Consider the following 14,808-nt stretch of genomic DNA (forward strand, 5'->3'; position numbering starts at 1 on the left):
GTTTCCTTTTTCCCGTAAAAAAGTTTAATTAACTAATAATCCTGAATGGTTGTTCAAAAAAAAAAAAACTAATAATCCTGAAAATATTACGCCCATAAATTAAATTTGTAGTATTTGCTAAAACATATTGTACGCATTCTATTCATAATAATGATTATGAACTTCTAATACCGTATAATGATTATAAACTTCTACCGTATAATCATATTAGTGTGGGTTTTGGGGAAATAAAAAATTAGGTTGTTATAACTAACAAAAGAAATAGAAGAAAATTGTATTGAAACACTTAAACGTCTAGGTTAAATGTAAGAAAAATACTTAATTTTAATCGTAAGAGAATATTTTTGTTTTATTAATTTTTTTTTTTGACAAATTGATTTTTTATATATATAAACGAAACAAAAATTATGACGTATAAACTTAACACTCTTTGCTTTCTTGATTTCCGGTCACGCTGCAATTTAAAATTTTGATTATAATCGGTTTAATTTAGAAAGTGTCAGGTGTAATGAGCTTATACGGCTCTTAATATATGATGTATGAATTAAGATTAACGTAGCCCCACAAACTATGGGTCCATTCTTGAAATTGATATCTTTCGATTGGATTGGACTGTTTAGATCTTGGAACTCTCTTCATCAACCATTTTATATTATTATTCATGGCTCTAAAATCACAAAATAAACTGCCAAAAATATATATGATTTCATGTAACGTAACTTGAGAATTAAACTATTCATAGTAATTTTTGCGATTTGAAAAAATCAGTACATATCTCTTGATACTATTATTATTTTCCTATTCAAATTTTTTTTTCCTATTCAAATTCAAGAGCCGTTAGAACTTAAAACGTAAGTCACGTAACTATTCAAAAGTAAATCCTTATATTCTTGATCGTACCCGGGATGAGAAAATATTGATATTATTGGTTGAACGGTATGTTAGCGTTTTTTATGTCACAAGAAGTTCCTACCTCAATCCCAACGGTAGAACACCACCAAACCAAAAGGAGGCAAACAAATTCCTACATACATATATATATAATCTCTTTTGTATATGCTCTATATATATATATATATACACACATCATAACTACATTATTTATTATTTAAAAGAAAATTCAAAAAATTAAGAGAGTCAAAGAATGAAATCATGGAGGGGCCAAAGACATGTTTTGAATAAAACATATAGATGCTTATGATTGCCTCTTTGTCTGGCTATTATTATATCTTTTGCCATATATAATTTTCTCCTATGTTTTATATATATAACTCTATTGTTATTAGAAATCTTTAGAACATATAGAATGTGAGCTTAGTTTTATCCCATTTCTTATGACAACATTCTGAATGATCTTCAATATTGACAGTTTTGGTAGTTAAATGAAGAAATGAGACACAAAACAATATTAGGTAATTTATTTATCTTAGCTGGTTGTAAAAAGGTTACAAATGCATAACAGATACTAATAAATTTGAAACCAAAAAAAAACATAAAACATTTGCATGATGATTGAAGATATTCTTCCAGAAATAACTTCAAATAAATTTGTATTCAAGTGTTAATAAGTGTCTTACAGTATACACATGGAAGATCATAGGATATGTTGGCAAATTATGGTTGTTCAATTAGTTCAGAAAAATGGGCTATTGAGCTTACTAATGTCTAATGTATGTGGCCAATTTAAATAAGATGTGAAGTTCTGTCTTGCGTGGGCCGGACTTACTAGTTCTTTTCCTTAACCCATATACTCAACAGTATCTTACATAATTATGAAAATAATGTATTAAGAACTAGGGAAATCTTTTGAACAAAAAAAAAAAAAAAAAAAAAAAAAAAAAANAAAAAAAAAAAAAAAAAAAAAGAACTAGGGAAATCAAGCCCAACAAATGTATTCGAAAATGAATTTGTCTCATCCACCAAATTCTTTACACAAGTCTTGCTCAAAAAATTAAACTAACTCAAACAGGCTACAGCCACAAAATTCAACATCTTATTTTGTATAAAATCAAACATTTTTTTATACATAAATTAAACTAAACTTATAAAAAGCACTACACTCTCTAAAACGAAATGAAACTTTGACAAAATATGATTGTTACACTACAGAGTTTTATGTCAAATGAGAAACATGCCGGAAAAGGCTAGCATTGTACATGCCCTTACCTTAAAATTTTCTATAAAAGAAGAAACCTAACCCAACAGCCACAAAAACACCGACTCCAATAAAAAATATCAAAATCAAAATCAGTCTCTTTATTAATAATTACTCCAAATCTTTCAACAGAAATTAAATAAAACCCTTCAATTATTGAATTGGTCAATTTCACTCCCCCAAAGTAATAGTAGTAGAGAAGAAATCAAGAAACCTACTCTCTTCTTTAAATGATCCTTTTGTCTTGAATCTTCTTCTCTTCTTTAAAGCAAAAAAAAAAAAAAAAAAAAAAAACCACAAACACATAGCCACTTGTTCGTTCACACACTATCTTCTTCTTCATCCAAAACATTCACCACAAACCCCGTGATGCCCTGATCTGCTTCCTCCTCCTCCTCCTCCTCCTCCACAGTTCTTGTTTCAATTTCTTCAAAGGTGAATACTTTTTTCTTATTTCCTTTCTAAAGTTCGCATTTTTATTTTTCTGAAAAAAAAAAAAAATTGAAGTCAAACACTGAGTTCCATTTTTGGGTTTTCTTCTATACAAAAAAAAAAGAAAGAAATGGGTGATGATAATAATAACATTATCTCGGATCTTTCATCATTGTATGGATTATTTTAGATTCCGATCATCATCTTCAGGTGGGAGGAGTACGGCTTCTGAAACCGATCATCATCAATTAATCCCTAGAATCAGTAGGAAATATCGTTCATTGAGCTTTGATTCGGGTCTTCGTCTGATTGCTTCGCTTTCGAATAATCATCAGAGAATTGAGTCTCCGACAAGGTTGGTTATGTCATCTTCTGTCTCAAACTCTGACCGGAAGATCGTTACTGGTTCCGCCGGTTATATTCTTGAAGACGTTCCTCATTTCACCGATGACTTCCCTGATTGCCCTGTACGTTTCTCCTCTCTGCCTTTTTTTTAGTTTTTGATAATGCGAAAGCGGGAAAACAGAAAAAGTCTGAAACTTTTTTTTTACATGATTATGCTTTTTAAAGTTACCTTTTTTAAATAGCTTTGACAGTTTCTTTTGTTAGCCCCCAAGTTGTAATGATTTCTTCTTCTCTGTTTGGTTCTTTGTGTTTATGTTATTGATGGATGCTTCAGACATATCCAAATCCGTTACAAGACAACGCTGCTTACTCAGTTGTTAAGTAAGTTACCGTTTGTTTGTGCTTTTACCTCAGGGAACTTGACTTGGTTTACTTGTTGTGATTGAATCATCAGCTTGTTGACTGATTCAAATCCAATGTGTTTTCAGGCAGTATTTTGTGGATGAGGATGACACGGTTCCTCAAAAAGTAAGTATAAGCACTCTCTCCTTTAGCCATTAGGACTATATTATATATCTTGTAATTGAAGATTTGGGGTTCGCCCTTTTGCAGATAGTTGTTCATCCTAATAGTCCTAGGGGAACACATTTCCGCCGTGCTGGACCACGTCAAAGGGTATTATTTCTGTCTATTTTATACCTCAAGAGCGTATGCTTAAGTAGGTGAGCGTTGATGGGATGTTTTTGTTTAACGCAGGTTTACTTTGAGTCGGATGATGTGCTTGCTTGTATTGTTACTTGTGGCGGTCTGTGTCCAGGGCTTAATACTGTGATCAGAGAGATAGTTTGTGGATTATCTTACATGTATGGTGTCAAGAGAATCCTTGGAATTGATGTAAGTCCCATCGGTCTACTTATTATTACAGCATTGCTCTTACTCGATGTATAAGTCTTGACTGAGATCAGTTGTGGCTTTACAGGGAGGTTACAGGGGATTTTACGCGAGAAACACAATCCATTTGGATACAAATACAGTGAATGATATCCATAGAAGCGGAGGAACCATCCTTGGGACTTCAAGAGGCGGTCACGACACTACTAAGATTGTAGATAGTATTCAAGATCGTGGGATTAACCAGGTTTGTTCTTTACTTAATTCAAACAATGACTCTGCAGAATAATTACATTGAGAATGATGCAAAATGCTTTGTCTATTTTGGAATTTTACCAGGTTTATATAATCGGTGGAGATGGATCACAGAAAGGAGCAGCTGCTATATTCGAGGTAAGCAAAACTTCTTCTGATCAAATACATTTGGTTGATGTATTTTCTAATGACTCTCTCTGCAGGAAATTAGGAGACGCAAGCTTAAAGTTGCGGTTGCAGGAATCCCCAAAACAATTGACAATGATATTCCTGTAACATATTTTTCCCCCTATGGTTTGAAATATTCTTATGGTAGTATAATACAGTGACTGTTTACTCTTTCTTAATACAGATTATCGATAGATCATTCGGGTTTGACACAGCTGTAGAAGAGGCTCAACGTGCTATCAATGCTGCCCATGTCGAAGCTACAAGTTTTGAGAACGGTATTGGTCTTGTGAAGTTAATGGGACGGTACAGCGGTAAGCAGTTTCCCTTTACTAGGGTAGTTTTCACTCAAGTTAAGTTGAGCAGCGAAGAGATGTTTACATATTTTGTAAGGCTTTGTGCAGGATTCATTGCAATGTATGCAACTCTAGCAAGCCGAGATGTGGACTGTTGCTTGATCCCGGAGTCTCCATTTTTTCTTGAAGGCCCAGGCGGGCTTTTTGAATTTATTGCTAAACGGCTAAAGGAGAGTGGTCACATGGTGATTGTAATTGCAGAAGGTGCGGGACAAGATTTGTTGGCTGAAAGCATAGAAGAGTCAAAAACTCTCAAAGATGCCTCTGGAAACAAACTTCTACAAGACGTTGGCTTATGGATCTCTCAACGGATCAAGGTTAACATATGGATTTTCTCGTACAAACAGAGGATTTTTCTTGAGAAAATATCAAGAAATTGATTTTCTTACTTATATCTCTTCTTATGCAGGATCATTTTGCCAAGAAGATGACTCTTAACCTCAAATACATAGGTATATAGATACCTTATGAGTTCTTCTTTTGTGAGTGTATTCGGAAAAATGATAGATAAAGTTATGTTTTCCTTTCAGATCCAACCTACATGATTAGGGCTGTTCCGAGCAATGCTTCAGACAATGTTTGCTGCACGCTATTAGCTCAAAGTGCGGTTCACGGAGTGATGGCTGGTTACAATGGCTTCACCGTTGGACTTGTCAATGGCAGACATACTTACATTCCCTTCTATGTGAGTCTCAAAGAATCAAAAGTTTTGATTTTTAATCCTGTTGTATGCTGAAATACCCATTGTGAATCAACCTCAGCATCTCTTACATTTATCGAGGTTATGACATGGTTTGCATATCGTGCAGAGGATCACTGAGAAACAGAACAAGGTGGTAATCACTGACAGAATGTGGGCGAGGCTTTTGTCTTCAACGAATCAGCCAAGTTTCATGAAGCACGACGATATTGAGTCGAACCAGTTGGTTGGTGAACAAGGCACCATGAAATGGTAAACAGTACTTTCTGCAGAAACATTTATTTGTGTTTTGACTTGAGAGGAGATCTTTGTTTGGGGAAGTAAGGTTTCTTTATTGAATAGAAGCTTTTCAAGATGTTTTATAATAGTCTTCAAGCAAAGAGAAGAGAGATATAAAACTCCTTGTGAGAATAATAATGTAATAACTCTTGGTTTGATTTTAGGCTTCACCTAAACTGTAATTTACGATCTGTAATCAATCTATCTATACTCTTATGATCACTATGTCTTGTCTTGTCATGTCATCTCAAGTACATCTTTGGTTCTTTTTATATCCCAACAAATCTTGTTTCGAAGTTCATACATATTTAATCAACTTTACATGATGGAAAATGAGGAAATCATCACAATTAGCAAACATAATGACTGATTTACAATTGAATCAAGCTGCAGCTGGTTTCCCATCTTTTCGAGGATCACTAACTGCAGTGAGTAAGCCCTTTAATGGTTTCTTATGTTTTCCAATTTTCCTTCCAATGTCAATAAACATATCTTCTTCTTTGTCTTCCTTGAAAGTCTGAACAATGAGTTGAACAATAGCTCTACCTGAGACAGCCTCGAATTCATGTCCTCTCTCTGCTAAAAACATCTTGGTATCTTCTGTAAGCCCTATGTAATCGCCATTGATCGCCGTGAAGTTCTCATATTGAACAACATTTGGTATCAACTGCAACAACAACAACCAAAAAGCAATGAGTATTTTCATTTTGAATGTTAATAAGTAACAATCATATGGTTTTGAAATTTGCATTACCCTATGGTAAACTCTTGCACTCTCTACTGCTTGTAAGGGTTTCATATTCAACACAAAGCAATTAAGGAACACTTGAAGCACCCCTGCAATTATATTCATTCCGCCAGCTCCTCCAAGCGCTGCCACCAACTCACCATCCTGCCATGAAAAACAATTGCAGTTACATCTCCTAGTAATAATCACTATGCGTTATATGACAAAATAGACAAATATAGATGATAAACCTTAGTGACTACAAGAGGTGTCATGGAAGATAACGGTCTCTTGTTTGGTTCAATGAAATTTGTAGGAGCTGGAGGAAGCTCGTCGGGAGTGATCTCCGAAGGTGCCGAGAAATCATCCATCTCGTTGTTTAGCACAATACCAGTGGCAGGTGATAAAACCTTGGCACCAAAAGCGTAATTCACAGTTGTGGTCATCGACACTGTGTTTCTTTCTGCATCCACAATGCAGAAATGACTCGTCCCCTGGTCCCTCAGTTGGCTCCACCGGTTCAAATAGTACTCGGGTGGGAATGTCGTGTTGTCAAAAATCTTCTTTCGTATTTCTTCAGCGTGAGTCTTCGAGAGCATTTGGTTCATACCGTTTGTAATGTTAACGAACTCAGGGTCTCCAAGATCCATACGAGCTGCAAACATATGTTTCATTGCTTCTATCAAACGGTGCAGCTCAAGATCTTTTCCCGAAGCAGTGTAAAGGTTCGAGTAACTATCCAAGATATTCATAACCATCGCAAAACCGACTGTACCGCTCGAAGGAGGCGGCATTCCATGAACCGTGTAACCCATAACATCCACAGACATTGCATCCGTAACTCTGACTTTGTAACTTCTTAGATCATCCATCGTTATGATCCCTCCAGCGTTTTTCACATCGTTAACAAGCTTCTCACCTACTGTCCCGTTATAGAACGCTCCCGGTCCTTGCTCGGAAATAGTCTCAAGACTCCTAGCTAGTTCCGGGTTATAGCAAGTCTCACCAGGTTTCAAAACCTGTCCGTTTCTTGAGAAGACACTCCGCAAACCCGGATCTTTAAGTATCTTGGAAGCGTGGCTTGCTATAGCCCGTCCGAGATATGGATGCACCACGAAACCGCCTCTGGCCAACTCAATCGCCGGCTCGAAAAGCGGTTTCCACGGGAGACGACCATACCGTTTCCAAGCCTCGTAAAGTCCCGCTATCTCTCCTGGAACTCCCATCGACAAAGCGCCAACGGACTTCGCAGTGGCATCATTCTTATACATATCCTGAACCAATTCACAAGCTACACGCATTATCTACTAATAAAACTAAATCAAGAAGTGTTTGTGTAAAAAGGTTTTACCTTAGAAGCAGCTAAAGGAGCAGTTTCTCTCATGTCAAAAGCCTCACCTTTGGAATCTTCCTGCGAGCTAACGATCAAGAAAGCTCCACCACCAATTCCACTAGACATTGGATTTACAACACCCACACATAAACTAGTAGCCACGGCTGCGTCAACCGCGTGGCCACCTCTTCTAAGAACAGAGGCACCTATCTCAGAGCACCGACCGTCGTCAGCAGCCACAATGCCATTCTCCGATTCAACCACGTCACTAACGGTTCCATGACTAACACTATGACCATCATCAATTACTTGTCTTGGCAACAAAATCTTAACGTTGTCACTAAAGCTAAAACCTATGAATGTTCAAAACACATAACAACAATCAGAGTCATTACCGGAAAAAGTCAAATCACTTAGTCTAGTAAAAAAAAAAAAAAAGCAACTTTTGACATCAATAAATTCGTAGGGTCGTATCAGATCATAGTATATACTTGTTCCTCGAGTATTGGAAGTAATTTTTTGAAGGACAGAAACACAAACCTGAAACTCCGACAAGAATCAGAACCAGTAAAAGAGCAACCTTTAGAACTCTACTCTGTTTCTTCTTCTCTCCGACAGCTGTTTCATGGTCGTGGATACTCAGAAGAGGATCGGCAATGGTTTCTTGACTCATCTTCGATCTCTATCTCTTCTCTTTCGATAGAAACAGAATGTTAAAGAGGTTGAATTTTTTACGTTGGTTCTGGATTATATAGAACAAAAAAAAATAAAGAGAGAGTAGGATTACACAAGTTGGTGGTGGTCTTTATTTTCTAAGTTTGTGATTGGAAGTCTGATTAATTTAATATGAAAATTAACATTTTTGGAATTACACGCGACAACAACTACTCAAAGTCTGTTGCCTTGGTGGTATACTCGTTACATCATTATTTTGTCCAGATTCATTCTCAATCATACATATAAAAAAGGAAAGAAACGCAAAAAAGATTTATTTATATTATTATTCTGTTTCCAAATTAGCAAAAACAAAAAACAAATTAAATTTAAATAGATACAACAGATAAAGAAAAATAAGTCTGTTGGTATAATGGTTTTTGTTTATGAATGACTTTTCTCCAATTTTGTAGTATATATTAACAAACAGCTCACTAGATTTTCGGAATAAATTAGATTTTAGTTGACAGATTTTTAAAAAATATATATATAATGATAAGTTTTCAAAGTTTGTAAGTTATCTTCTTCTAAAATAGTTATTTCGATATATCAATTCACTTATTTGTTATTCCAATTGTATTACAAGTTAATTTGTTAAAGACTACTTTTAAAAGAAGAACTGCGGAAAAAAAAAAAAAGACTTTTTCTTCAGTGTCTGCTCAAATAAAAAAATTCAAAGAATCCCTAAGATTTGTTTCTAAGATTAGTCCAGTAATGCGAACTGCATTGTACACTTTCCAGTCCTCACATATAGAACACCTTGAAACCAAACTATGTGTTGTTATTTGAAGTACCAAAAAAACTGTTGAAAATTATTTGTTCTGCGCAGCCTTTTTAATTAGAGGACTCTATAAATTCAAGACATAAGTGAAGGAAGAACTCTCGAATCACACACAGCCGGAATGAATGATTTAAATCTCAGCGCTCTCTTCAATACCTAATGTTGTGAAATCTCTTTCTTGGCATTTTTTTAGATTCATGCATACATACACATACATACATATAAGTCCAAACAAAAAGCTTGAGGGTTCTGACGAGATAGTGAGTTTGCTTACGTACACAAAAAGATAAGGAAGAAAAATGTATAACTTTTGACCATTCACATCTTTGCTGAGGTCTCGTGAAAAGCGTCACCCCTAATTATATCAATGTTTGTTGGCTCTTCCAACACTTTTGCGTGTTTATAAAAATATAAATGAGTTCCTTTGGCTCTATCCAGTTAAAATTTTTGTTAAAAGAAAAATTATGATTCAACCAGTTAAACACCGCTTCAACAATTAATACTACAATTCATATTTGTATTTAAATAAAAAGAATATTACAACTTTAACAACTTTTCGTGCATTTTATAATTGCTAGTATTTTTTACTAATAAAAGATGTGAAGTGATTAACAAGTTTTTTTTTAATAATTCAGAAAATCACAAAACCATATCAAATAATCGGTATAACACACACAACCTTACTAGGCTCTAAATGGACCGAAAACATAAGATTCTACTCGTTTGTTTTAAAGTGAGTTATAATTGGGCCTAAGGCGTAAATTATCCACCGCGTCATGTCCTTTAGATTCCTAATCATTATCACGTCATTTGACCAATGTTATTCATGTGAGGTGTTGTGAATTCAGAGTCTGTATCTAACTCAATCAGAGAGACCCCTCATATGAGAATAATTAATAAAAGTTGGTATTTTAGCTGGATGTAAATTGTAAATGATCAAGAACAAACAAAAAAAAAGTAACATCAGTTAGTTTGTGGCAAAAAGAAAAAGAAGGTAATGTCATTAGAGCAAGAAACCCATAAACAGTGGGAAATTGAGAATCAAATCAATTAAGAACTTAATGAACTTGTCAATGGTTGAATAATAGTATTAAAGTTCAAAATCTCTAACAGTTCTTTACTCTTTTAGGTTCTTGTGTTTTTTACCCACTCTGCGACTCTGCCGTGCCAATTATGTTGTCTACGTCCATTCATTACGTTTTCCTGATCAGATATTGATTTGTTTAGTATTATATATTATTATTAGTATATGTGATACATTTTCTTTTTTCCTGTTCTTTTCCATGATGGTACACATATCCAAAACCCACTAATTCACTTTGTCAAATCATATTTTGAACGACAAAACTTTTAAAAGTGCTTATTCACCGTCCAGTTTATGTCGAAACATTACAAGGTTTCCAAAATATTCGTCTTCGACTAGTTGTTATCAAAAGACGAGAAGAATAGAGGAAAAGAAAAAGAAAAAAAAATGATTTGAAAAGTTTTCTTGTAAATGTCATTCACTAATAGTACCAGCAAAAACAATTATATCCATGAATATTTAATTTACATCTTCACTCATTAGTAAAGAGTGACGTGATAATGGATTTATGATAGGGTCATTTCCAATTCAGACTCGGGGTATCAGTTGAAGTGAAATGGAAGGAAGGGACGTGATTTGGCTCCCATCTATAATCGAGTGCTCTATTCTTCTTATGGGTGTGTGTGAATGGTTGTTGACATCTTCCGATTAGATCACTTTTTATTTACCTTTCATTATGCATAGTCTATAGTGATGCGATCTACATAAAACAGAAACAAAATCGCAACGGTCTAACTGCGAACCGTTTTTCCTTCCAAATATAGTTGAATCGCAACGGTTTATTGTCCACATTTAAAACAAAACGGTCTAGTCCGTAGACAGATTTGTCCACCCTGACCGCAGTTACCATTGAGATCCTTAGAGTTAATTATTTGAATAGCAAATTTGAAATGTACTATTAATAAATTATACAAATTAAGATTTTTTTTTATTAAAAACAATCACAAAGATTATAAAATTAAACACTTCACACTCTTATCAAAAGTAAATAATTTTTGTTTCAATACATCATTTAAACAAAAAAATCTAACGATACGAAAAGAATTTGAAACAAATCAAATAAATTTTGTTACCGGTCTAAAAACATTTTGATATTAGTAGTAAACCGATTGAACGGAATTAATTAACTATGGTTTTTGTTTCTGGTAATGGTGTAATGCACCATTGTTGGAGAGTCACGTCGATGTTGCCACTTGCCACATGGTAACGAGTGGTGATGTCACTGAGAAAGGACACGTCTTGGTGGTCAAAGCTCCATAAAGACTCGGCCACGTATACGTTTCCGTACGAATTTCGTGAACATATTCATATTTATTAGTAATTCTTTTTACAATTTTTTTTTTCTTTTTGTCGCGACGTGGAAAGTAAAATTTGGTACTAGACTGTTTTTTACCGTCAAAGGACACGTGCTGTGAGGATACGACACGTGTTCGCTTAGGCCAACGGGTGTCACGTGACCTTGAGGCAGATCATGTGATATTTTCATCCCCCATTAGGTATTAGAGAATCTGACAGATATAAGTTTTTATTCTTCTTTTATAACGAGATAAAGTAATTTTGCTAATTGTAGACTTTAGTAGAAATATATTCGGATTCGCTTGGCACTATATGATCTACGCGTGTAAAAATCTATTTTTATTTATATTTTAGAACGTTTATTTGTAATTTAGTGTATAATTTTATACTAATTATTAGTTGTCATGGATACTAAACAATGTTGTATATTGCACATAGAACAAAGTACTAATCTATATATTTTCTTACATGATATAAAATTAGCTTTAAGAAAACATATGATAAGTAAATAAAATGATTTAAGAAATTTTCACATAGACATACATCCATGATCCACGTTAAAAAGCGGGAGGTGGCTATTGCTTTATAAAAGACACAGCAATTTTCAGATATATGGGTTGAAATTTCATAAGACCAAGAAGTGGTGACTATATAAATCAAAGATGAGTAATTAAGGGGGGAATAAAGGGGATCACGTAGTTGTCATGATCGTGGGATCGATATATATAAAGTGTTATTATAAAATGTTTGGTGGAATTATATAAGAAAGTATTCAATTTGAAGCGTAATGAACGGTCGAGATGGATGGGGCATGCATGCATGATCCCTCATGCTTCCTTAAGAGGTGGCATTGTTATCATGTGTGATATCGACGCGTGTACGCATACACTCTTTACGTACATCACATGCACAAGCTCCTTTACATTATAATAACATTCCGAGATGACATATAATTGGCGTCCTATTTAGACGTTTTAAATTGTTACAATTTTGTTTTACAATCGCTTTAATCGAACGAAGCAAATTATCTGACTTGGACCGGAAGCTAACATTACTATGTTCAAGTAAAACGTTCGTGTTAATAATCTTTTAGAAATGCAAAAAATGCTCCCAATCTAAATAGTTTTACTAGTCATTTTTGACTTTCGAATGATAGTTATACTGTATTACTGTATATATCAGAGAAACCATGCGAGACGAAAAAAAAACATCAAAAAATTTGGGCGGAAAGAATAAGCCTAACACAATTATACTGTATATTTAAGGATCATAGTTTTGTTTTAGAAATTTTGATGAAGTTCCTTTTGTTAAAATTGGTTATTTAGTTAATTTAAGGGTTAAAAGTTAAAACTAGTTAGAGGTTCGACCCGTCCTGATCACAATATATAGACATATAAGGGGACAATAATGAAAGATAACAGACCAATAAAAGGGGCAATGAAAGTACAACCATTTTACTAGCAATATGGATAGATATTGGGAATATTATCGTGTTGTTTGGTTGAGATGCTCGATGGTTAAAGGAAGTTTTCTATACAGAAATTTATTATACTAATGGAAGACAAAAAGTTTGAGAACCAACAAGAAAGTGAAAGTAATAAATTGACATCTTAAAACTTGTGGCTGAGATTACAGATTGTGGAATTTGGGGCTCACATGGTTTTCTTTTCCATCTAACCTCCAAAGAAACATATACAGGTTGCAACTCGAACTCTTGTTTTTATTGCATAAACTTTGTTTTTTTTTTTTTTAACATATAAAACATGAATCTTTTAGAATACTAACTAAATTATACAGATACAAGTTCTAACCTTTTCGGCTTGTCTTTCCTGTTATCATTTAAGTCACATACAATAGAAGTTACTTGATCGGTCAATTGTTTGCAATCGTATCTAAATATAAAAAGCAATCATCAAAAGCCTTTGAAGACTTTCAGTAAATAGATCCACAGAGAAGAGAAAAGAAAATAGCACGAAAAAAAAAAAAAAAAAAAAACAAGTGGCCAATTTTTTCCTTTTTCATGTTATGTTTAAACCTGTTTAACAACATTTACAACATTTCGCGTTGACAAACGGTACGGTTGATTTTGTTTATTGAGATACTTGTAATACAATAAAATTTCTAGTATAAAGTAAATTTAACTTAGTTAAAAACATTTCTTGGCAATAAGAAATAACTAAATTAGTAGTTAGCAATATTTTTTCTTTTTAGTAGTAGGTAACAATTATATATTGTAATAAATGATTCAAGACGACAATACAGAAATCGAGGATAAATAATTGTAATTATACCATTCCACAGGTGTTTGCTCATAGTTGCGATGTAGTTGCCTCCCCCATGCATGAACTTTTTTTAATCTCAAGTGACATTAGTTCAATATTTTACTTAGCTTAGCTAGCCTAATTTAAAAAATTCAAAAATATTGTCCCATCTCCTCTAGTCGAAGTAAATAACTACTGCGCACCTACTTTCTTAGATGCCTGTGGTTCGGCTAATCAGTTTGTAGTTACAACTTTGAAATAGTTTTTAAATTGATCAGACTCCGGTGGTTAAAATAATGGACACAAATTTCTTACTACATTTAATGCACAAAAAGAACCTACAGTATATCTATAGCCAATAATATATAGTATAAAACAGTTAAATCATTCCTAACCTATACAATTATGCATAAAAAAATAAAGTTTGGGTTTAGAATTTGCAGTATAATACATTGTAGGAAATGCATTTAGGAGTTGAATGGTAAATATATTTTTTGTGATTTCTGTTATAGTTTACGCAAATTACTATAAATTATTAACAAGGAAAAAAAACTATTTTGATTACTAATACTAAAATAGAGATATTTGTCTATCTCTTTACCTATGGACAAATATCTCATTAAACTACTACTATTAGACAAAAAAAAGGAATGGCTGCCAAACGTAAATGTCGAATAAATAATATCTAAGCGAGTAGAAACCAAAAGTGAAAATAAACTATATAAGTTTTTGAAGTCCGCATTTCGATTGGATTGCAGATTTGCAAGTTGAGAGGAACCAATATGTTTAAAGAAGCATTAATGAGTGAATATGTACATATATGTTCCCTATTATGTATATATAAAATCACTTTCAATCAAAATTTGTGTACATCTTTTTCTTCTTATATATCATAATTATTAATACAATTCAGCCTCGTAAGAGCTACGACAATAAAGATATTTTTGGCCCGTACGTAGACGATGGTTTAATCAGATTCAGTGACTATGAAAACGAAGGCATCGTGTCTTTTGTGTAAATCTCACTATCTC

General features: G+C 33.7%; 2 protein-coding genes across 4 annotated transcripts; one reads left to right on the forward strand and one right to left on the reverse strand.

The window, feature by feature from the left end:
- Positions 2,420-5,803, forward strand: LOC104721944 (ATP-dependent 6-phosphofructokinase 1). 3 transcript variants are annotated; one of them, XM_010440021.2, is made up of 14 exons: positions 2,420-2,590; positions 2,712-3,054; positions 3,267-3,313; positions 3,421-3,460; positions 3,545-3,607; positions 3,689-3,826; positions 3,912-4,070; positions 4,163-4,216; positions 4,282-4,350; positions 4,431-4,560; positions 4,651-4,919; positions 5,012-5,054; positions 5,133-5,287; positions 5,412-5,803. In XM_010440021.2, the coding sequence occupies exons 2-14, from the start codon at positions 2,725-2,727 to the stop codon at positions 5,556-5,558; spliced, it is 1,644 nt and encodes a 547-aa protein (XP_010438323.1). In that variant the 5' UTR covers positions 2,420-2,590; positions 2,712-2,724; the 3' UTR covers positions 5,559-5,803. The 3 variants fall into 3 exon arrangements, with proteins under 3 accessions (XP_010438323.1, XP_010438325.1, XP_010438324.1); XM_010440023.2 differs by having other exon boundaries at positions 2,778-3,054; XM_010440022.2 differs by having other exon boundaries at positions 2,798-3,054.
- Positions 5,829-8,455, reverse strand: LOC104721945 (gamma-glutamyltranspeptidase 3-like). The gene is made up of 5 exons (XM_010440024.2): positions 8,182-8,455; positions 7,660-7,994; positions 6,560-7,582; positions 6,336-6,473; positions 5,829-6,248 (listed from the first exon to the last, which is right to left on the reverse strand). The coding sequence occupies exons 1-5, from the start codon at positions 8,312-8,314 to the stop codon at positions 5,964-5,966; spliced, it is 1,914 nt and encodes a 637-aa protein (XP_010438326.1). The 5' UTR covers positions 8,315-8,455; the 3' UTR covers positions 5,829-5,963.

This window comes from Camelina sativa, chromosome 11, assembly GCF_000633955.1.
Source record: "Camelina sativa cultivar DH55 chromosome 11, Cs, whole genome shotgun sequence".
Taxonomy (NCBI): Eukaryota; Viridiplantae; Streptophyta; class Magnoliopsida; order Brassicales; family Brassicaceae; genus Camelina; species Camelina sativa.

Bases quoted from the DNA above. Each gene is read 5' to 3' on its own strand.
- LOC104721944 (XM_010440021.2), top strand. From the start codon at position 2,725: ATGATAATAATAACATTATCTCGGATCTTTCATCATTGTATGGATTAT. The intron at 3,314-3,420 runs GTAAGTTACCGT...ATGTGTTTTCAG, and splicing joins GCTGCTTACTCAGTTGTTAA to GCAGTATTTTGTGGATGAGG. The intron at 4,217-4,281 runs GTAAGCAAAACT...CTCTCTCTGCAG, and splicing joins GAGCAGCTGCTATATTCGAG to GAAATTAGGAGACGCAAGCT.
- LOC104721945 (XM_010440024.2), bottom strand. From the start codon at position 8,314: ATGAGTCAAGAAACCATTGCCGATCCTCTTCTGAGTATCCACGACCAT. The intron at 7,995-8,181 runs GTTTGTGTTTCT...GAACATTCATAG, and splicing joins GATTCTTGTCGGAGTTTCAG to GTTTTAGCTTTAGTGACAAC. The intron at 6,474-6,559 runs GTTTATCATCTA...TTTTCATGGCAG, and splicing joins CACCTCTTGTAGTCACTAAG to GATGGTGAGTTGGTGGCAGC.